Genomic DNA, 23,537 nt, shown 5'->3' with positions numbered 1-23,537 from the left:
GAAAGTTAGTCCTTTGTAGTATATGACAAGCAGGGCTGTTACAAAGGACACACACCTGTCCAAAGGTGGAACAAGAGTATGAAATCTACCCTCTGTTCAGATTGCTAAGCCTTGTTCCTGGCATGAGACTGCTTCATCAAAAATGTGGCTCCTTTTTCCTTGTAAAAAGGGCTTTCTGTTCACCAAGGCCTGCATTTTTACAGTCATTTCCAGCCAGATGGGGACCCTTTTTCCATTTCACAAAAGGCCCTCTGTGGTCCTGCCTACAACAGCCACTTTGGTACACCTGAAACACTGCATCTGCGATCTGGTCAGGATGGTCTTTTAACTTTTCCATGGTTAAGCAGATATCCTCTCTGATATCTCTCATTTATTCATTGGAAACAATATTATAAGCCTGCTATGGACCAGGACAATGCTTGGAGCACAAAGAATAAACACACTCTGCAACTTTCAGGATCTTTGCAATCTAGTTGAGGGGTAAACATTCATTTATCATTCATCAAACATTGTTTGGTCTCCTTCATGTGGCAGGCACTCTGATAAGAACTGATATATAAATAAATAATTATAACTTGATAACGATAATGTAATAAGGAAAGGGATGTCCAAAGTTTTGTTAGAACAAAGAGAAAAGGGGGACTAAATCTAAGAAAGTAAAAGAAGAGTTTAGAGAAGGAATAGATTTTTAGCTGGCACTTCAGAATAAACACAAGTTTCTCATGGTACAACTGAAAAAATAACATTAATCTGCAAAGGTGCAAGGCATAACAAAAACATATGATGTGTGTGTGGACCAGAGAAGCTTAGGTTAGGATTCTAGGTTAATGGGAAATGTGGCTGGAAAGGTGAATGAGGGTCACACTGAGAAGCACCTTATAAAGCCATGACCTTGAGAGCGACAGAGACCGGAACACTCAAATTTCTTAAGCTGATGGGGATATCACACCTAGAGATATAAGTGTAGAGTTTTAGCTTCATGGTGGGAAGTCTAAACAAGGTCTCTATCTGGAGAATTTACTAGGAAATGTAGGCATTCATTAATTTAAAAAAACATTGACTGAAAGTTAAATATGTACCAGGCCTCTGTTAAGCCCTAAAGATATAAAGAAAAATAACCTAACACCCCTAACTTCATGGTGTTTTGTGCAATGTGAAAGAAACACAGATGAAGAAACTGACAACAAAATGATCAGTGTTATAAAAATTAAATGTGTAGGTTGAGTTTCTAACTTTCATAAAAGGATAGACAGCAACAACAACAAAAGGATTGGACATCTGGTTATGTGCAAGTCATAACACATCAATCTATACGTATAAGAACTCCTGAGAAATCACAAAAAAGAAAAGGAGGGCATAGACACTGACCTACCTACCCTGGCATTCTTATACCTTGGAGGCTAATCCAGCTTCTATTGGCAGCAGCAAAGCTAGGAACAGAGGGAGCGAAGGGCTGAGAGGTGAGGCAGAGTGGGGAGCCGGGGCTAACAAATAATTTATATGTCATGCCCTTGAGGAAGAGATGTGTAATATGAGATGTAGGTATGGGTTAGGATGTTACCCTGTACACCAGAAGGTCAAGAAATTGGATGGGATTAGCAAAACAGGGTTTATTTGGTATGATAGTATAGTTCTAATCTATGGCTTCTTTTGTGTCATACAGTTACTATATATACAACTAGGATAATCTAGATTATGAAAGAATAATTCCTCTAGCATGAAAATATCAGAGATTCTTTTGCTCAGAAGTCTTATAACACAGGTGCAGCTTCGTAAAGGCCTATCATTTCAGACAAACAAAAATAAGAAGTACTTGAGCAGGAAGTATCAGGTTAAAATATTATGGATTTGAAGTAGATCTTCATAAATGGCAGAGCGAGAACCTCCAAAAATCTAGTCCTCCTTAAAGACAACAATAAAACTGACAAAAAATTGTAAAAATCAACTTTTTCATAACTCTGGAAATTAGCTAAAAGCTTGCAACAACTCAAGGAGCATTTATTTAAGAAAAGTTGCTTAATAGTGGTAAGGACAGAGAGCTTTTTGTCATTTTAGCTTGCTCCATGTCCATACCCCTCTCCCTAGCTCCATGGCGGCTGTGAAAACCACCAGCAGACTTACAACCATGGCAGCTATAAAAACCAGCAGTTTAGCAGTCATCAAAGCAGCAGACAAATTTGAAGTGCCTCTGAAGTCCTGTCTTCAGAGTGTTGCTTTTTTTTTTTGAGACAGAGTCTTACTCTGTCACCCAGGCTGGAGTGCAACGGCATAATCTTAGCTCGTTGCAACCTCCAACTCCCAGGTTCAAGAGATTCTCCTGCCTCAGCCTCCCGAGTAGCTGGGATTAAAGGTGCCCACCACCACGCCCAGCTAATTTTTTGGTATTTTTAGCAGAGACAGGGTTTCACCATGTTGGCCAAGCTGGTCTCAAACTCCTGACCTCAGGTGATCCACCCGCCTTGGCCTCCCAAAGTGTTAGGATTACAGGCATGAGCCACCACACCTGGTCCAGAGTGTTGCTATTTAACTATTTAACGCAGTAGTGTTGTGAAAATCCCCATTTTCACACCTTGTCATTATTTGACCTAATAGAGCTTACTCACTGAAAAAAGTCCTATCCCAAGGGTGTTAGGAAAAAACAATCATAGCAATTGTTTATAATCACAGTTACCTGAGACAGTAAAACCAATTGGAACAAAGAGGAGCCTGGCCAAAAACTTAAAAGGAAAACCTATGAATGAGATGTCTGTTAGGGACTCTGAGGCCATATGCATGTGTAGGAATGTATGGATGCCTAGGAAAGACATGAGGAGGTCCAAATCTCTCACCTTTGGCTGACTTTGAGATGTTGCATAAGCAGGAAGTAAAGGCTAAGGGAAAGTTGTAAACTGCCAGAGCATTGAAAACATGCCATAAGCCACTCATAGAGTTTCTTAGCAAAGGAAAATGTATTGGTCCAAGGTGTTAAAAGATATCTCTGTTCAATTGCTGACCACTAAGCAAATCAACTAAAGACTTCAGGTGCAGTATACAAGAGAGAATATAGACTTCACAGAATTAGTCCAGGAGAGTTACTAAACAAACAAACAAACAAACAAACAAACAAACAAAAAGCAGAAGCAGCAGCAACAACAACAAACTCTGGGAATATGTAATAGTCTGAATTGACACATTATATTGTTTTAAATGTCCAATTTTCAAAAATTATGAGACGCACAAAGAAACAAGAAAGTATGACCTATAAACAAGGAAAAAAAAGGTGAATAGAAACTCTGTGGGGAAGTCTTGGACAAAGACCTGCAATGACCTATTATAAATATGTTAAAGAAAGGAAAATAAACTATGTTTATAAACCCTCTTCCTGTTTAGAAAAAAAAAAGTGCAGCTCACTGCCAGTGCTCATTTAATTTTACATAAACACATTCTATGAGGCTGAAGCAAATCTGACTAATTTTCAATGTGAAAATAAAACATAAAGACTGTTCTTGGAATGATTTCTAAATAGAACAAACACCAGAATCATCAGAATCATGTATTTTGGAAAAACTGGATTCACCAAATAAATATTTGGCCAACAACTGTTGGAGAACGATGTTAACGTTATACATAGGAATGCTATGTTTTCTGGGATTTGATATTTTTGGTGATCGATAAATACTACATTTTGTAAATGGAAATACTACTGCTAAAAATAGAATCCTGTAAATAGAATGATGCCTTTTGTTTCCAAAGTCAAAACACTAGAGCAATGCAAAAACAATAATAAAAGCAAGATATTTCATGGTAAAGTTATCTCAAGGTAAATGCTTCACCTGCAAGCACTGCCAGCTAGTGCTCTCAGGGTAAATGGGAAAATGGTTAAAGTTCAAATAAAGTATGAGAACACTGTTTCAACAAAAAGAGAGTATCAATAAAGAAACAGAAATTATAAAATTAGGAACACAGTGAAATTTTGAAGTTGAGAAGTACAACTGAAATAAAAACATTCACAATAATAGTTCAACAGCAAACTAGAGTTGGCAGAGGAAAGAATCCGAGATCTGAGAACCCAAAGATAGGTCAACTAATACTATTCAGGAAAGGAAAAAAAAAAGCATGAAGAAAAATGACCAGAACCTCAAAACACATACATCCAGTCTAATCATGAGAAAAACATTAGAGAAATTCCACCTGAGGGAAAATCACTTCACTAGTATGCTTCAAAACTGTCAAGATCATTGAAAATAAGAAAAGTCTGTCTGAGAAAGTATCACATTCAAGAAGAGCCTAAGCAGATATGATATGATATGCTGGATGGGATCCTGGAACAAGACAGACATTAGGTAAAAAATTACAAAAAAAATCTAAATGGCATATAGATTTTATTTGATAATAATATACAAATATTGGCTCATTAATTGTAACAAATGTACCACACCAATGTAAGATGCTAGCAATATGTACAAATAGATATGTACAATATAGGAAATTTCTGTATTATGTCAATAATTTTTCTGTAAATCTAAAACTGTTCTGTAACAAAAAGTTTATTTAATAATGAACAAAGTCTCAGAGACCTACAGGACATTACCAAGTATACCAATATACACATAATTGGTGAAATATATGGGAGAGAGAAAGAAAGGGGACAAAAATAATCTTTGGAGAAATAGTGGCCAAAATTTCACAAATGTGATGAAAGATAGGGATCCACACATCCAAGAAGCTTAATGAACTGCAGTAGGTTAGTCACAAAGATGTCTACACCTAGACATATTATAGTCAAACTGTTGAAAGACAAAGACAGAGAGAATCTTAAAAGCATCAAGAGAAAAATAAGTCATCAAATACAAGAGTTTCTCTATAAAATAAACAGCTGACTTATCAGAAATTAGGGAGGCCAGAAGGCAGCTGGATGACATGGTCACAGTGCTGAAAAAGAAAAACTGCAAATCAAGAATTCTATGACTGGTAAAAATATATATCAAAACTGAAGGATAAACAAAAACTAAGATAACTCATTGTTAACATACCTGCCCTATAAGAAATACTAAAGGGAATCTTTAAGTCCTAAATGAAAGGACAATATTCAGTAACTCAAATCACATGAATAAATTTTAAAGCACGTCAGTAGAAGTAACTACATAGAGTAACATAAAAAATAGCTTAAATATATTTTTGTATGTAACTATTTTCTTCTCCTTATCTGATTTAAAAGTTAAGTGCATACAGCAATAATTATAAAACTGACTTGATGGGTTTAAGATGTAATTTGTAGGACAACAATAGCATAAAAAATGGAGGAGACAATTGAGCTACAGTGGAGCAAATTTTTTTCTATACTAATGAAATTAAAGTAGTATTAATCTGAATAGTTTGATTTAAATTAAAATATTAATTGTAATCTTCATGAAAACCACTAAGAAAATGACTCAAAAAATACAGTAAAGGAAACAATAAGGGAATTAAAATGGTATTAGAAAATATCTAACACAAAAGAAGGCAGTAGTAGAGCAGTAAAAAAGACATAAAACATATACACAACAAATATCAAAATTGCACACTCAAATCTTCCTTCATAATTATATTGTAAATAAATGGATTAAATAACTACAATTACAAAGAGGGAATTGGCAGAACAGATATACAATCCAATCGTATGCTTTCTACAAGAAAATACACTTTAGATTCAAATACACAAATTTATTGAAAGTAAAAGGATGGAAAAACGTGTATCAAGCAAATAATAACCAAAACAGGACTAGAGTGACTATAGTATCAGGCAAAATTGACTTTAAGAAAAAAAAAAGTACTAGTTGATACTAAGAATATTTTATATTGTTGAAAAGGTCAATCTCTCAAGAAGACATAACAATTATAAACATATATGCATCTAACAATGGAGTCACAAAATACATGGAGCAAAAACTGAAAGAATTAGAGGGAGAAATAGACGATTCAACAAGAACAATTTGAGACTTTGGCTCCAACTTTCAATAATGGATACAGCAACCAGGCAGAAGAGCAGTAAGGAAATGTAAGACCTGGATAACACTATAAACCAACTGGACCTCACAGATATCTGTAAACACTCTATTGAACAATAATAGAATATACATTCTCTTCAAGTACATATGAAACATTTTCAAAAGGAGAATATATGTTAGACCATTTTTAAAAACAGCTTCAATAAGTGTTGCAGCTCTTTTAGAATTTGTCTAGCTGGTTTTACAGGTTTTACCAGAAACCTCTCACCAAAAAAAAATTTCATTAAGTTTAAAGAGATTGAAATAACTGTGTTGTCCAATGACATTGTAATTAAATTAGAAATAAGTAACACAGCAAATTTGGAAAATTCAAAAGTAAGTGGAAATTAAATAACATCCTCCTAAATAATAAAGAATCAGAAGAAATCACAAGGGAAATTAGAATATTATTTGAGATAAATAAAGACACAAAATGACATACCAAAACTTACCTGATACAGCTAAATCAGTGCTTACAGGGAAATTTATAGCCATCAATGCAAATGTTAAAAATGAAAATCTAAAATAAAAAAGTTAACCATCCATAACAAGAAACTACAAAAAGAAAACTAAACCCAAAACAAGCAGAAGTCCAGAAATGACAATAAGAACAGAAATAATAAAGCAGCTGATATGGTTAAGCTTTGTGTCCCCACCCAAATCTCATCTTGAACTGTAATCCCCATAATTCTTACATGTCTAAGGAGATACCTGGTGGGAGGTATAGGATTGGATCATGGAGGCAGCTTCCCCCATGCTGGTCCTGTGATAGTGAGTTAGTTCTCATGAGATCTGATAGTTTTATGAGGGGCCCTTCCCACTTTGCTACTCACTCTTCTCTCTCCTGCTGCCTTGTGAAGAAGGATGTGTTTGCTTCCTCGTCTGCCATGACTGTAAGTTTCCTGAGGCCTCCCCAGCAATGTGGAAGTATAAGTCAATTAAACCTTTTTCCTTTATAAATTACCCAGTCTCGGGTATATATTTATAGCAGTGTGAAAATGGACTAATACAGTAACTTGGTACCGCAGAGAGTGGGATACTACTATAAAGATAATGGAAAATGTGGAAGCAACTTTGTACCTGGGTAACAGGCAAAGGTTGGAACAGTTTGGAGGGCTCAGAAGAAAACAGGAAAATGTTGAAAAGTTTGGAACTTCTTAGAGACTTGTTGAATGGCTTTGACCAAAATGCTGACAGTGATATGGACAATGAAGTCCAGGTTGAGGTGGTTTCACATAAGATAGTATAGTATTTGTATATAATCTATATACATCCTTTTGTATATTTTCAATCATCTCTAGATTGCTTATAATATCTAATACAATGCCTGCATATTACTTCATTCTTGTGGATTCAATGTAGTACTCAGTTTGTGACAAATACAAGTTTTTCTCTTTGGAACTCTGTGACTTTTTTTTCCCAAATATTTTTGAATTGCAAGTGGTTGAATTCATGGATGTGGAAATCATGGATACAGAGGGCCAACTATATTTGAGTTGTTTCTACTTTTTTGGCTATTAGGAATAATCTGCTATGAACATTGTGTTATCACGTGGATAGGTTTTCATTTCTCTTGGGTGTATACCTACAAGTGGAATTGTTGGGTATGACAGTCTATGTTTACCTTTTGAGGCACACCTAAACAGTTTTTTTAAGTGCCTGAATTAAATTCGCACTAACATTATGTGAGGGTTTTGATTTCTCTATGTCCTTATCATCACTTGTTATTGTCTATCTTTCTGCCTATAGCCATTCTAGTGGGTGTGAAGTGGTATCTCGTGATCTTGATTTGCATTTTCGTAAACACAAATTGATATGGTTTGGCTCTGTGTTCCGACCCAAATCTCAACTTGTAGCTCCCATAATTCTCACATGTTGTGGGAGGAACCCAGTGGGAGACGACTGAATCATAGGGGTGGGTCTTTCCCATGCTGTAGTGAATGTGTCTCACAAGGTCTGATGGTTTTAAAAACAAGAGCTTCTCTGCACAACCTCTCTCTTTGCCTGCTGCCATCGATGTAAGATGTGGCTTGCCCCTCCTTGCCTTCCACCATGATTGTGAGGCCTCCCCATCCATGTGGAACTACAAGTCCAATAAACAACTCTCTTTTGTAAATTGCCCAGTCTTGGGTGTGTCTTTATCAGCAGTGTGAAAATGGAATAAAACACTAATGATGTTGAGCATCTATTCGTCTCCTTATTAGTTGTGTGTTAGCTTCTTTGGTGAAATGTCTATTCAGATCCTTTGCCTATTGTTAAATTGGATTGTCTTTTTATTATTGAGTTATAAGTGTTACTTATATATTCTAATAGCCACATGGAGATGAGGAACTTATTGGGAACTGAAATAAAGGTGATTTTGCTATACTTTAGCAAAGAGACTGGTGGCATTTTACTCTTGCCTTAGAGATCTGTGGAACTTTGAACCTGAGAGAGATGATTTAGGATTTCTGGTGGAAGAAATTTCTAAGCAGCAAAGCATTCAAGAAGTTTGCTGCAGGCATGGAGCCCTCATGGAGAACTTCTGCTAGGGCAGTGTAGATGGGAAATGTGGGGTCAGAGTCCCCAAACACAGTCTCTAGTGGGGCACCACCTAGTGGAGCTATGAGAAGAGGGCAACTGTCCTCCAGTAACCAGAATGGTAGATCCACCGACAGCTTGCACCATGCACCTGGAAAATCCACATACACTCAACACCAGCCTGTGAATGCAGCCAGGAGAGGGGCTGTACCCTGAAAGTCACAGGGGCAGAGATTTCCAATGCCATAGGAGCTCACTTCTTGCATCAATGTGCCCTGGATGTGAGATATGGAGTCAAAGAAGATGATTTTGGAACTTTAAACTTTAATGGCTGCCCTATTGGGTTTTGATATCTGTAGAGGGTCCAGGAACCAATACCCCAAGAATACCAAAGGAGGATTGTATCCATCAATTGATAAATAGATAAACAAAATATGGTATGGTGTATCCATATAATAGAAATTATTCAGAAAATAAATATAAATGAAGAAATACTGATACTTGCTAACATGGGTGAACCTTGAAAACATTATCCTAAGTGAAGAAGCCAGTCACAAAATGTCACAAATTGTGTGATTCCATTGATATAAAATGTGTAGAATAGGCAAATCCATAGAGACAGAAAAGTAAATTAGTAGGTGCCAGAGGCTGGATGTTTAGATGGTGGTGATGGTTGTGAAGATACTAAATATGTGAATATATTAGGTGAATTGTGGTACATAAATTATATTTCAATATAGCCACTAAAAACAAAAACCATTGTGAATTTTTTATTAGTAGTTAAGTTCTATTTTATAGTTTTAAACCACAAATAATAATACTAATTGTCTACCCAAAGCACTATATGTTGTTTCACTTCTTCTCTTAAAAGAAGGAACAATCAATTAACAAAACAGGAAGAAATCTGGTGTAAAATAAGTCCCCTTTAGAGATGAGGTCTTGCTGCAACCACATAACAGTCTCTCCTTTGTACTCTTGAGAAAATAAAAAATGTATGTGCCAGGAAGGAACAATTTCCATATTAATGGTTCTGCTTGGGTGTTTGAGGTTTGGAAGGGATCTTATGATTAATGATTCTTTGAAGTTAACTTTGGATTTTCCAAATGCCAAAGAAATTAACTTTTCTTGAAACTAAAGAGTAGGCCAAGAGTGGAGGTGCACACATGTAATCCCAACACTTTGGAAGGTTGAAGCAGGAGGATCACTTGAGCCCAGGGGTTCAAGACCAGCCTGGGCAACATGGCAAAACCCCGTCTATACCAAAAATACAAAAATTAGCCAGGCGTGGTGGCATGCACTCGTAGTCCCACCTATTTGGGAAGCCGAGGCAAGAGGATTGCTTGATCCCAGGAGTTCAAGGTTGCAGTGAGCTATGATCACGCTACTGCACTCCAGTCTCGGTAACAGAACAAGACCTTGTCTCAAAACAAATCAATAACAACAACAACAAAGAATAATCTCACTAACCTGCTGTCCAAAAATTCTGAAAAATCATCCTGAAGTTCAAACTTGTATAGAACTTCTCCAAGTAGAAAGCCACTGGAAAATGCCTTTGCAAATGACTTGGGACCTGAGTTTCAAAACATTGAGATAAAAACCATGAATACAATGTTGCTCATAGAGCTAATGATCCCTTTAAATATACATACACTAAAAACTACACAATTTAACTGGAACTCAAAATGCTATGAATATATTTCTAGAAACGTCTTTTAATAACCAAAGGAAAAGGTTGACATTTAACATAGATATTTTACAAAGATCCCCAAATAAATATAAATCAATAATTGATGAAATACAAATTTTTGAAGGAAGAGAAAGACAATGGATAAAATTTTTTTAAAAAATGCTACCAAAAAAATTTGTAAATAACATTAGATTAAAAACCAGCCTTAAAGATATTTTATAAAATTATACTCTAATACTTTAGTTGGATAACCCATGCAATCTAGTGGCCAAGTGAGATGCAAGCTAACTTCTTTTAAACAAAGACTTCATTTTAACCTGTAAAACAATGGAAAGTTTACTAAAGCCATTTGCACGTTCTTAAATAAAACCTCCTGAGCATAATCAAACTTCTCCTTCATGGTTCAGAGGGGACACTATGGCCCAGTTATTGTCCCATGCAATTATGGAGAGATAGCCCAGGGAAAACTGACTTTGGAGCCAGAGACATCTGTCTTGGAATCTTGGCTCTGCCTCTTACTAGCTGTGTGACATTGGGCAAGCTGCTTCATCTTCCTGAGTTTCAGCCTCATGTCTAGAATAGAGATAATCATATCTATATCTGATCTCAGAGAGCTGTTTAATATTAATAGCTCTCTTATGCAGTAATGTTTGAGAATTGCTGGATACCATGCCTGCCACATAGTAGGCACATAATGATAAGTGCAGAATTTTTTTCTTTGTTTTTTTTTGATGGAGTCTCACTGTTGCCCAGGCTGGAGTGCAGTGGCATGATCTACAACCTCTGCCTCCCAGGTTCAAGTGATTCTCCTGACTCAGCCTCCCGAGGAGCTGGGACTACAGGCGTGTGCCACCACACCCGGCTAATTTGTGTATTTTTAGTAGAGAGGGGGGTTTCACCATGTTGCCCAGGTTGGTGTCGATCTTTTGACTTCAAGATCTACCCGACTCAGCCTCCCAAAGTGCTGGGATTACAGGCATGAGCCACCACGCCCAGCCGAGAAAAGAATTTTTTTTTAAGTGTTCAATAGAATTTGCTTTTTTTAAAAAAAAATGTTCTTAGTTTTGAGTTACTTGTATTTTCCTTATAAAGTAAAATATATAGAGTTACATGGTATTTAAGGATTATATATAAAATAAATTATATTATCATAGGCCAAAGCCATCATCTCTCAAATCACTTCAAAATCCTCCACAAACATTCAACATGCTTCCATCAGGGTCCTTTAGTTAGCATCGGTTGAAATATTATATGTCATTCAGTATCACAAATTCATTTTTACCAGATTCTTCTATTTTACCTGTCTGACTAATAATGAGGTGGCTAGTTGACCGTGAAGAAATAACATTCCGTCATGATTTGTAGACGTGACGCTTGGTTGTGTAGTTGCAGGAAGGTGAGCTAAATTGCTCCATAACAGCCACTGCACAGTCCACACTCCAAAGATTACACCATATTATGATACTTTTTTGCATATCTGATGCCAGACCACAGTTTTCCCTAAGACTTTCTTAAGATCTGTTCTCAAAACCCTTTAGACTCAGAGGAATACCCCAATCCTTAAGTTGAGTCAATACAATAATAAAAGTAGTTTAAAAAGATGTCAATGATTCCCATTGATTCTATTTATTCAGGGTGAGTTCTTGAACTGTCTAGAATTAGAATCTATTAATTATGGTTACATAATTTTTATTTGCAATAGAAAAAATAAAAGGTAAAAATCATTAAGGGGAAACAGTGCTTTTGTCTATGGATCACTTTAGCAATAGGTAAAAAGAAATGAAACTTTTATAAGCTCTAGGAAAATGAAAGCTTCCAATCACATAAACTTGTGTTCAGCTATATAGTTCATGTGAGAACAGACACATTCCATCTATTCTTAAAGTCCACAGTCTGGCACCTATTAGTGGAGTTTAGCAAGCTTTTCCACAAACAGAACAGTTTTATCATCATTTTAAAACTATTTAGGGCAGAATGATCTCACTCTAAACCCATGATACATTCTTTCAGAGTTGATGGTTTGATGCCCTTCCTATCAGTCATATCTGTCCTTCCAAAGCTATGTCTTAATGTGAAACACTGAAGCAATTCTTGAGAAAATATAGTTAGAGAACCGTATGTCCCAAAGCTTCCAGCAGGAGAATTTGAAATCCATGGCATACCTGAGCTTTATAACTCAGCTAGATCTACTGTACCACCTGGAACACCTTACAGTACAAGTTAAGCTTGAGCTTCATAACCTAGACAATGATGTTTTCTGACTTTAATGCGACACCACTTGAATATCATAATGCCTTGTGATGCTAGTAAAATGAGGATTGGCTTGATCTTATACCAAATGTCATCTGTTATTCAGCAAGTGTCTTCCGGCTTCATACCTCAGTAGTCTTTAAAGCAACTGAAATCCAAAGGGTTCCTTCTGCTCCAATGGGCCAAAGTGTGCCACCTCCTCCTGTGTCACTGCAGCTTTCTCCTTCCCTCACAGACTCCAAAGCTCTCGTTGCCACCACGATCCTCAATGTGCCACCCAGGGTACTCTAGCTGTGTCTTTCACCTCTTCTCTCTGTTGCTTCCTTCTTTCTGCCTCTTCCCTTCTCTCCTCCCTAACCTATCCCTATACTTCCCTTAGTTTTCTAAAGAGCCACTGGACCTAAAACCATTATTCATCTATGGATGTACGTGTGTCTTTCTCTTCCTATGCTATCAGGCTCGTGTCCCAGTTTTTGGCTTATTGCTTTCTGTTCAAGAGCTGTTGCTATGTTACCTTCAGGTAATCTCTTTTCCTTCCTGCCTCCCTCTGGGGTTTGCACTGTGCCTGTTGTTCACGTTGACTGAATGCTAAAAGTCTAGCCCAGGAATAACTGGGGAATACTAAATCCCTTTCCTTCATCTTCAATTTGGCTGACAAACGGTCTGTAGCAAACCATTTTCTACAAAAAGGTAGCCAGAAAAATAAAATCATTACCCATTTCCTTTGAAATGGCATGACATATTAATAAGGCAATTATGATATGGATGAAATAGAAGTATTTATAGTATAAAGGTTAAAGAAGGATAGTAAACACTTATGTACTTCATTATCAGAGTAGTTTACAACAAATAAGCAAGTACCAAAATATCTGTCTGAAGTTTTTTATGCATAAGACACTTCAGATTTCCCATGTGCCACATTAGCAGAAACTAGAAAAATGAATGAAGAATATAGCAAATGAGAAAAGCAACAAAGGGGAAACTTGGAGAAAAAAATTAAAGAAAAAGAAAAAAGAACACGTATAAGAAATTAGACAAGGAAAGAAAAGGCTGAAGAAAAAGTGTATACACTAGGACTAATAGATTAAAACATATAAGAAGACAGGGCCGGACCCGGTGGCTCATGCCTGTAATCCCAGCACTTTAGGCTGAGGCGGGCGGATCACGAGGTCAGAAGTTCGACACCAGCCTGGCCAATATGGTAAAACCCTGTCTCTACTAAAAATACAAAAAGTAGCTGGGCATGGTGGCATGTGCCTATAGCCCCAGTTACTCAGGAGGCTGAGGCAGGGGAATTGCTTGAACCCGGGAGGCGGAGGTTGCAGTAGGCCGAGATTGCGCCACTGCACTCCAGCCTGGTGACAGAGCAAGACTCCATGTCAAAAAATAAAAGAAGACAGATAAGAAGCCACAGAGAGACAGAGTAAGAGACAAAGGTGATAGGGAGAGAGAGAAACAGTGAGGAAAAAAGAAAAGGAAAGAAAACGCTTATTTTTTTTTTTCTGTTTGGTTTGTCATGTTCTTCTTCCCACAAATGTCACTGAATACTATGACTAATTTCAGGATGCCCACCTCTATAAAGTAATTTGCACTAACAATTGAAATTTTGTATGGGGAAAAAGAGGTAGGTTGACTCCAGAACAAGCAACAATGAAAGAATATGATAAGTAAATAAACCGTGGGAGCCCAGTGACAATCTTCATCCTAAACCCAAAATTACTTACATCTGGGATTAAAATTATTTAGCAGCAACTGAACCCCGCCTCTAATCTTCCAAGCCACATGCCTGGTCCCCATCACTAAACGTTCCTTTTCTAATAAATCTTTGATGCAGGCCTCGGTGATGGGTCTATGTTAGGCTGGGACAGCAGGTGAAATGATCTATGTGCCTTTCCATCAAAATGGCCCTTAGCCAGCTGGAGGAAGCACAGAAAGCCATCCACATTCCACATGGTGATAAGGAGAACACAGGTTCTGGAGAAAGATTCTCTGTTAGACTGGTGGCTCATTTACAAGCTGCTTCACCTTGGACAACTATGTAGCCACAGTTTCTCATCTGTAAAAATGAGAAAGTGATGGGCTCTACCTTATAAGAGTAGTTTTGAGAATTAAATCTTGTATGTAAAATGCTTAGCACACTGCCTGGTCCACAGTGAAAGTTCAGTGATTATTTTTATTGTTATTATTACTGTCTTCTAATTTAAGAAAACAGGTCATATTAATTACACAAACTGTGAATAACAGATCCTTAAATGATTACAGTATAAACATGCTTGTTTAAAACACAATTCAGTACTCAGAAAGCAAATATTTGGCAATTCCTGGCATTCATATACAGGTCCACTCTTTAGGCCAGATAGGCTACAACTCCCCCACTGGTCTGGGGAAGCACCTGTACTTAAACACAGTCTATTGATACAGCAAAATATTTAAATAGTCACATCCAGTGAAATAAATAAGGACTAAACAGCCTCATGGCATTTCTGGTCAGGTTTTGCCACCAAATGAGTAATGGTACAAAGTTGCAGTTTTCAGAGATTTTTGGATTTTAGAATTTTTGAGGTAAGGGACTGCAGACCCATACCATTTTACGCTCTGTGGCCTTTACTCCTCCTTTACTAGAGTAGGAAAGATCTAGCCTGCACTATCAACTACATTTAAAAAGCCAAGCAAATTTACTCTCATTTGAGATCAAACAAACAAACAAACAAACAAAAAACCCTGCTGAAGGCTTGGAACTGGCTTGGTCCTACCAGGCTGTGATGTTCCTAGAAACTGGCTGGGTGCCCACAGCTAGGCCTTGGCATTCTCCCGCTGAACATAACCAATTTCACAGCACACCAACATCAGACTCTGTGACACTGATGGAGCAAAACAAAAACAAAATCCCTCTGTAATCACGTCTGAGCTCAGACCAAAACAAGAATATTGTCCAAAACACAAAAATAACCAAGTATGTCCCTATTCCGGCCAATAAGAATGATTGCTGCTTCTCTACTAATTATAGCTTTGCTTTGATCATTTTTATCACCTTCTAGATAAGATTTATTAAGATACCTAAATCATAAAATTTCCTATGCTTCTGGACAGGATTTCATTCACAGCAAGGCACCACTTCCTGGAACCCTCCTCAAAAATACCTAACACAAGCCCAAGTCATTTCTAGCACCTTCTTACCGAGATGCCCCGCAGTCCTCATGGTACATGTTCTATCTTGTTACAACAAATCTATAAATCTAATTTTGTGCAAATACAGATGTGTCCTGAGATCTTCGGCAGGGGATACTGATGTTTTCTTTCCTTTAGTCAGAATAGGATGCTCAGTCTTCACAGTTTTATCCTTTGAAGGCTTTGTCATAATTCCTGAGATTTACTATCTGAAACTAAATCTCAATTGCTATATTATAACCCTTTTTAATTGTGAAAATACTGAGCATCAGTCTTTTCTTGGAACTCTATTTCTTAAAATTTTTGCTTTGATTTACACAATAGCCTTCTGCTAGTAGACTTGCTGTATTAATTTTTAGTCAATGACCGCCAAGTTTTAATCAAGAAAAACGCTGCAAGGCTAGCCAGGAAGTATCGAAATCTGTTGCTTTACATCAGAAGCAGTATATTTTCTAATGATTCTGAGAGTTTAAGTATGAGAAAATGTGTAAGGTTTAGACTTCAGGTTTAAAGAAGACAAGAACTAAAAGGTAGCAGGCTCAGAATCTCCTGCTAACTTGCTACTACCTAGGTGGATAATCCTAAACAACGCTCTTAACACATCTGATTAGATTTCCTCATCTGCTAAAGAATTAAATGATGTTCAAGATTATTTTTCAGATCCAAAGTTATATGATTCCGTAATGTGGTAAGGTTACCACAATACATTATGAACTTTATTTTATTTTATTTTTATTTTGTTGCACAAAAATGAATATTCAATGGGATTTTTTGATATCTCTATCTTTTCCTAAAATAAAATATGATCCTTCTGAAAATGTTAGGACAAAAGAACAAATCAAGAAAGTATCATTAATGCAGGAGAGGATGCCCCTAAAATTTAGGACAAAGAGTAGAAAATATCACTCTCCAAAACAAATGCTACTAAGGTTTAATATAAAAGGACAAGATTAATCATCTATGGAAACCCATTTGAAAAAAAAACCCAAACCCAATTAACAAGGAGCATAGATTGTCTCTTAAAACTCACAAAAATGTATCTATTTAATTTTTTGATATATCATGTAAGCAATGATTAATATATCCCAATATATTAATTAACCTTATTTAAAATAGGAATATGCCCTAGCAGTAGAATAATTCACAACTATTGTAATTTCAGAAGCTTTTGGTAGTAGAAGTAACATTGGAAAATACTATTGAACAATGTGGCTTCCCTAAGTACTGTAAGTCAGAGGGGCAGGAATTATGACTTTAATCTAATCTAATTTCACCTATCACTGCTATCTAGATGAAATATCTCTAGATCAGAAAAAGTAAAACACAGCACACATTAGCTTTGACTGCCTCTCCAACAACGGAACCATTATTTAGCCTCACAAGGCAGCAAATGCACAGGCTCGGCATTCTCTCCTGTTTCTTTGTCCCAACAAGCAACGATGGACTGGGCCACTTCTGAACAAACACTAATTCATCCACCTTTGCCACTTAACCATCTAGGAATTAGGTTATGCCCTATGATATTATAACATGCCTAGATGTCTGAATTTTTGTATTTCTTGTGACTTCAAATGAAAAATAATCCTTATAAAAAGAGCTCAAATGAATATATTTGAGAGAGTTACTTAAACATATATATTTATACCTAAGTTTAAAACTTTAATGTCCAATATAGGACCTAAAAGCTTAAGTTCAAACTCTAGCTCTACGGCCTACTGGCTATAAGACCTTGAACAAATTACTAAGCCCTCTCCTCCTCCTGACTCACCTGAACATCCAGGGCAATACCTCTTAGGGTTGTTTTTAAGATTAAATAAGAAAATATATGTAAAGAGCTTAGAACAGGGTCTGGTATACCTACATAAATGTTCAATAAGGGATAACTTTCATTATTTATTCTTCTTTCATTCGTAGACTTCATTTGAACTCCATATAACTGTTCCACAAGCTCCCACAATACTTTATTATAATATGCTTATGACATTTCAACTAAAGTATTAAACCTCTTTTTCTCCTATTTTGTCATGTGACATTTGGCTTCTTTTGATTTTTTATCTTTAATGCTCTATTGAATTTTCCCTTCAAATTACAAAGGCAATATAAGCAACAAGCCAGATAACAGAGATGTATAAAGAAAAGCTAGCAATCTCCCACTTCCCCAGGGTAATCCCTATAACACACTTGCTTATATCCTTCCACACTTTCCTTTATTCTTACACCAACCATAATATGAAGACTCATGTGTATGTCAATAGTCCAGTATATGTCTTTCCATACTTTTCTTCATGTCCATATAAATGGCCATATTCATAAGTGTATGTTTCCTAATTGGTACAAATATATAATTATACTAGTCACAGTAAGCTCTCACTTTTGGTTTTTACTTGACAAAAATACATAAATATCCTTTAGGCCAAAAGTTATAGCAGTTAACTCACTCTTTGTAATAACTGCATAACAATTCATAGTATGAATAAAGCACCATTTATCCAAGCATTACACTTCTGAAGGATACTCAGATTGTTTTCAATTTTTATTTTTGCCCCTGTAATTCTGTAGCAATAAACATCCTTGTTCAAATATCCTTATACGTTGGTGTTTTTATTTTTATTTGATAGATGTGGAGAAATAAGATTTAGAATTTATATCCAGAGTGCTATTTTAAATGCTTTACATTTAATATCCCATTTAATCTTGATACAACCAGATGAGGTATCATTATTATTGTTGTTTTTAAGTATGATGAAATTTAGGTAAATAACTTGTCCAAAAGATTTCCAAGCAGTCTAACCTCCAAGTTCTTGCTCTTTACATTTCCCTTACCCAGAAATTGCCTGATTACTTTCCCCAGAGGTTGTACCTACTCACAGTCCTTCCATGATAGATTCTACTAACCATCCAAAGCCTTCCGTTGTGCACCACAGAACAGTTTATCTGGTGATGGGACAGCAGCAGTAGGAAATGTGCTTCCTTGGGTGCACAAATCCTAGCTTGTTGGCTTACAAACACAGTTAAGTGTGTTCCCTATAGTCCAAAGGCCTTTTACAATGTGGAATCTGGTTACCTCCTCGAGGACTCTTTAGGTCTATCTCTCTTATAGTAGTTGCGATTAAAAAAAATTAATACGTTTGCTAGTGAATGGAAAGCAGGACACTCCATTAGAACGGGGTGTCTCTGCTAGCTTCCAGATCTACAACTCAGGAAAGCAGATGCCAGGAAGTTTCCATTCATAGGCTAAATGTTGTTAAAATTCTTACTTAGTCTTCAGCCTTTTCATGTTTACAGAATGAAGTCATTCTTTCTCCACCTCTCAAAACCAAAATTTCCAAAACTAATTAAAATTATAATGGCATCTACTGCTTTTATTTTATGTGTCTTTATTAATTTCATTTATTTCTCCTAAAAGTATTTCAAAATGTTGCAATAGAGTCCTGGGGACTTCAGCAAAGGGTGGTTTTTGTTTTGTTTTGTTTTGTTTTTTGTTTGTTTTTTGAGACAGAGTCTCGCCCTGTCACCCAGGCTGGAGTGCAGTGGCGCAATCTCGGCTCTCTGCAACCTCCGCCTCCCGGGTTCAAGCGATTCTCCTGCCTCAGCCTCCCAAGTAGCTGGGACTACAGGCACCCGCCACCATGCCCGGCTAATCGTTGTATTTTTAGCAGAGACAGGATTTCACTATGTTAGCCAGGCTGGTCTCAAACTCCTGACCTCATGATCCGCCTGCCTCAGCCTCCCAAAGGGCTAGGATTACAGGCATGAGCCACAGTGCCCAGCCCGGGTGTGGTTTTTACTAATAAAATAAATGAACTAAATTAAACTAAACAATATGTATCTGCTTTTCCTTTAGAAGAGTACAACTTAAGGGCATGATATTTTATTTTGGCACCTATGGTGAGACAGGAATAAGAAACAATAAATGCTAAATATTGTACCCAGTCCATCATATTTTAGCAAATAAACAGTTGGAGACACAATGGGATAATTATAGAATACCAGGAAAGAATTTATTGCAGTTCATAGGGAGTGTGTACATGGTCATTTGACAAAGAAAGCGTCTGACGTTTCTGCCTCAAGAAATGCAACAGGAGATGCTCTGTGTTAAAGATCCTCATGCTGAGAGTATTAATAACTACTTTGCACCCACAGAAACACTACCATCTAGCAACTTCTGTGGATAACCTAAAGTTGAACTGGCACCACTGCCTCTCTGGTAGCAAGATGGTGTTAAGCAAGTTCTTCTGGGAAAATGAACTGAAATGACTTCCTGAAAACCTCTTGCCTTAAGGAAAAAAAAAAAAAAACAAAAACAAAAACCCAACTGAAAAATGAACTCCTACTGAAGAATTACCAGGCAGTCAAGGAAGCTGCCAGCATGTAAAATTGCCTCTGCGGTTGTCACACTTGGAAACTTTGGGTGGCAACTGCATGGTTAGGATAAAATTAGGTTGGTGAATAAGGTCAGCTCTGGGCAAGAGCCAATAGTGACCAGAAATAGCTAAAGTTTGTGATTTGGGGCTTAAAATTTACTAAAATTTGTAAATATTAACGTATTCTACATTAACTTATTTTACACCCACCCTCCCCTGCCGGTCAGTTAAGTATGGAAAGCATTATTAGGTCCATTTTATAGAGAAGGAAACACATTCAGAGAAGGTATTGTAACTTGTCCAGGGGCTTCATATTTCATCGACTAGCCAGCGAGCACACCATGCTTCTGCTTCTGGTGATGTGAAGGAGGCATCATTAGGGTCACACTACAGAGTTCAGCAAAGTTTCCTCTCCATAGAAGCAAAAGAGACCTTCCTAAACCCGCTGATTGCCTAGAACCACATCACAAGTCAAAATGCCTGCGGGTTGGGCCCACCGTGACAAGAGTGGGGACGTGAGAGCGGCAGAGTAGGGACGTGACAAGGCCTTGCCCTGGCTGGGGTGAGCTGTAGGGAGGTGGCGGGATGGACCTGGGGCACTACCGAGCAGAGTTGCTCACTGTGGGGTGCTGCCGGCTCCGCAGGTGCCCCACCTGCGCAGCTCGCGCCCCGCCCGCCACCTTCCCTGAGTGCTCTGAGCTGCAGGTTCTGCGCTCCGCTAGCCCCTCAGCCGCTCGCCCCTGGCTATGGTCACTCACTCACTGTCCGGGACACCTTCAACTCCTTGTTGAGCCACTGGCACAGGATCTCCGACATGGTTCAGCAGGTGCCTCAGACCGCAGGCGGGTGCTAAGAAACTCGCCAGGAACCAAGCCCGCCCTCCCGCGTCCTCCTGTTGCCAAGGGCAACCCTTTGCTAAGGAAGCGTATTCTGGCTGGAACTAGACGAAAGGCATGGAGAAGAGGGGACGCCAGGGCTCAGCCGCAGACGACAGAAAATCGTGTTCCGCCACCTGCTGGCGGGTAAGACCTGAGCGTGCGCCAGCGCAGGAGGAGCCAGTGGGGGCCTGTGAGAGAAGTTAGGGAGCTGTGGGTGTGGGCAGGGGCGAGGCGGGAACACTTAGGGACACAGCAGGGGCTTCTTAGGTGAGCAGAAAGAAAAACGAGAGTCTCCGCAGGGCTCCGTGGCTCACGCCAATAATCCTACCACTTTGTAGAGTGTGTGGCGCTCTCTTGACCCTGGGGGTTCAAGACCAGCCTGGGCAAGGTAGCAGAAACCTTTTTTTTTCTATAAGAAATTAAGCGGGCGTGGTAGCCTGCGCCTGTGGTCCAGCTGTTCAAGATGCTGATGTGGAAGGATCAACCCAGGAGGCAGAGTTTACAGTGAACCGAGATCGAGCCACCGCACTCCAGCCTGGGCAACAGAAGGAGACTCTGTCTCGAAAAAAGAAGAACAAGAAGGAGAAGGAGAGGGAGAGGAAGAAGAGGAGGAGGAGGGGGAAGAGGAGGAACAGGAAGAAGAGAAGAAAGGAGAAGGAGAACAAGAAAGAGGAGAACCAGGAGAGATCAAAGAAGAGGAAGAAAAATTAAAAAGAAGAGGAAGAAGAAAAAGGGTATTTGGGGTATCCATCACCTTGAGTATTTATCATTTATATACGTTGGTAACATTTCAAATCTTCTCTTCTAGCTATTTTGAAATATACAATGTATCATTGCTAACTATAGTCACCCCAGTTGCTAGCTAACATTAGACCCTATTTCTTCCATCTAACTATAAGTTTGTACCCATTCACCAACCACTCTTCATTTCCCCTTCCCACCCTCACATCCTTTCCAGCCTGTGGTACTGATAATTTTGTTCTCTATCTCAAGGAGATCAACTTTTTTAGCTACCACATATGAGTAAGAACATGCAGTATTTGTCTTTCTGTTGCCTGGCCTATTTCACTGAACATAATGGCCTCCAGTTCCATCTATGTTGCTGCAAATGACCTGTTTTCATTTTTTTCTGTAGACAAATGGTATTCCATTATGTATATATACATTTAAGTCTTTAATCCATCTTGAGTTGATATTTGCATGTGGTGAGAAATACTTTTCAGCTTTTCTCTTCTGCATATAGATAGCCAATTTATCCAGCACCATTTATGGAAGAGGGTGTTCTTTCAACATAGTTCTTGGTACTTCTGTTGAAAATCAGTTGTCTGTAAGTACGTGGATTTATTTCTGGGTTCTCTATTCTGTTAGGTTGTTCTTTGTGTCTATTTTTATACCACTACCAAGCTGTTTTGATTACCATAGCCTTGTAATGTAATTTGAAGTCAAATATTGTGCTATTTCCAGCTTATGCTGTATTAATTACTATAGCCTTGTAATATAATTTAAAGTCAGATACTGTGCTGTTTCCAGCTTTGTTCTTTATGCTTAGGATTGCTTTGGCTATATGGGTTCTTTATTGGTTCCATATGAATTTTAGGATTGTTTTTTCTATTTCTGTGAAAATGATATTGGTATTTTTATAGGAATTGAATCAAATCTATAGATTGTCTTAGGTAACATGATCATTTTAATGATATTAATTCTTCCAATTCATGAACATGGAGTGTCTTTCCGTTTGTTTGTGTCCTCTTCAATTTCTGTCCTCAATGTTTTGCAGTTGTTCTTGTAGGGTCTTTCATTGCCTTGGTTAAATTTATTCCTAGGTATATATTTGTACTGTACTAATTGTAAATGAAATTGCTTTATTTATTTATTTATTTATTTATTCATTCATTCATTGGTGGAGATGAGTTCTTTCTATGTTGCACAAGCTAGTCTTGAACTCCTGGGCTCAAGCAATCCTCTGCCTTGGCCTCCTAAAGACTTGGGACTACAGGTTTGAGCCACTGCACCTGGCCTTGATTTATTTTTCAGCTATTTCAGTATTAGTGTACAGAAATGCTACTAATTTTTGTATGTTCATTTTGTATCCTGTTACTTTATTGAATTTGCTTATCAGCTATAAAAGCTATTTGGTGGTTTTTAAATTTTTCAAAATATAAGATTATGTCATTTACAAAAAAGGACTATCTTCCAATTTAAATACGTTTTCTTTCTTCTCTTGCCTAATTTATTTGGCTAGGACTTTCACTTCTCTCTTGAATAAGAGTAGTGAAAGTGGGTATCCTTGTCTTGTTCCAGTTTTTAGAGAAAAGGCTTTCAACTTTCCTCCATTCAATATGTTAGCTGTGGGCTTGTCATATATGGTCTATTATTTTGAGGTATGTTCTTTCTATGCCTAGTTTGTTGAGAGTTTTTATCATGATGGAATGATGAATTTTATTAAGTGCTTTTTCTGCATCTATTGAGATCATCACATGGTTTTTGTCCTTCATTCTGTTGGTGTGATGTATAACATTTATTGGTGTGTGTATGTCAAACCATCCTTGCATCCCTGGTATAAATCCCCTTTGATCATTGTGTATTATCTTTTTGATGTGCTATTGAATTCAGTTTGCTTGTATTTTGTTAAGGATTCTTGCATCTATATTCATCAATATATTAA

General features: G+C 37.6%; 1 protein-coding gene and 1 non-coding gene across 2 annotated transcripts in view; one reads left to right on the top strand and one right to left on the bottom strand.

Moving 5' to 3' along the window:
• SPEF2 (sperm flagellar 2) overlaps positions 1–20,911 on the bottom strand; it is a 184,062-nt gene extending 163,151 nt beyond the window's left edge. The window contains exons 1-2 of the mRNA XM_015139859.3: positions 20,753–20,911; positions 9,993–10,095 (exon numbers count right to left, since the gene is read on the bottom strand). Coding sequence (XP_014995345.3) covers positions 9,993–10,095; positions 20,753–20,810 — 161 coding nt within the window. The 5' untranslated portion in view covers positions 20,811–20,911. The remainder of the gene's footprint in view (positions 1–9,992; positions 10,096–20,752) is intronic.
• On the top strand, positions 6,171–6,231 carry LOC114679132 (U7 small nuclear RNA). Its single transcript, XR_003730811.1, has one exon. It is a non-coding gene; the product is annotated as a U7 small nuclear RNA (small nuclear RNA).
• Positions 20,912–23,537: the final 2,626 nt, after the last annotated feature.

The sequence above is a fragment of the Macaca mulatta genome, chromosome 6 (genome assembly GCF_049350105.2).
Source record: "Macaca mulatta isolate MMU2019108-1 chromosome 6, T2T-MMU8v2.0, whole genome shotgun sequence".
In the NCBI taxonomy this organism is placed as follows: domain Eukaryota; kingdom Metazoa; phylum Chordata; class Mammalia; order Primates; family Cercopithecidae; genus Macaca; species Macaca mulatta.
The sequence above is the reverse complement of the archived record's forward strand: the minus strand, read 5'-3'. Positions and strand labels throughout refer to the sequence as shown.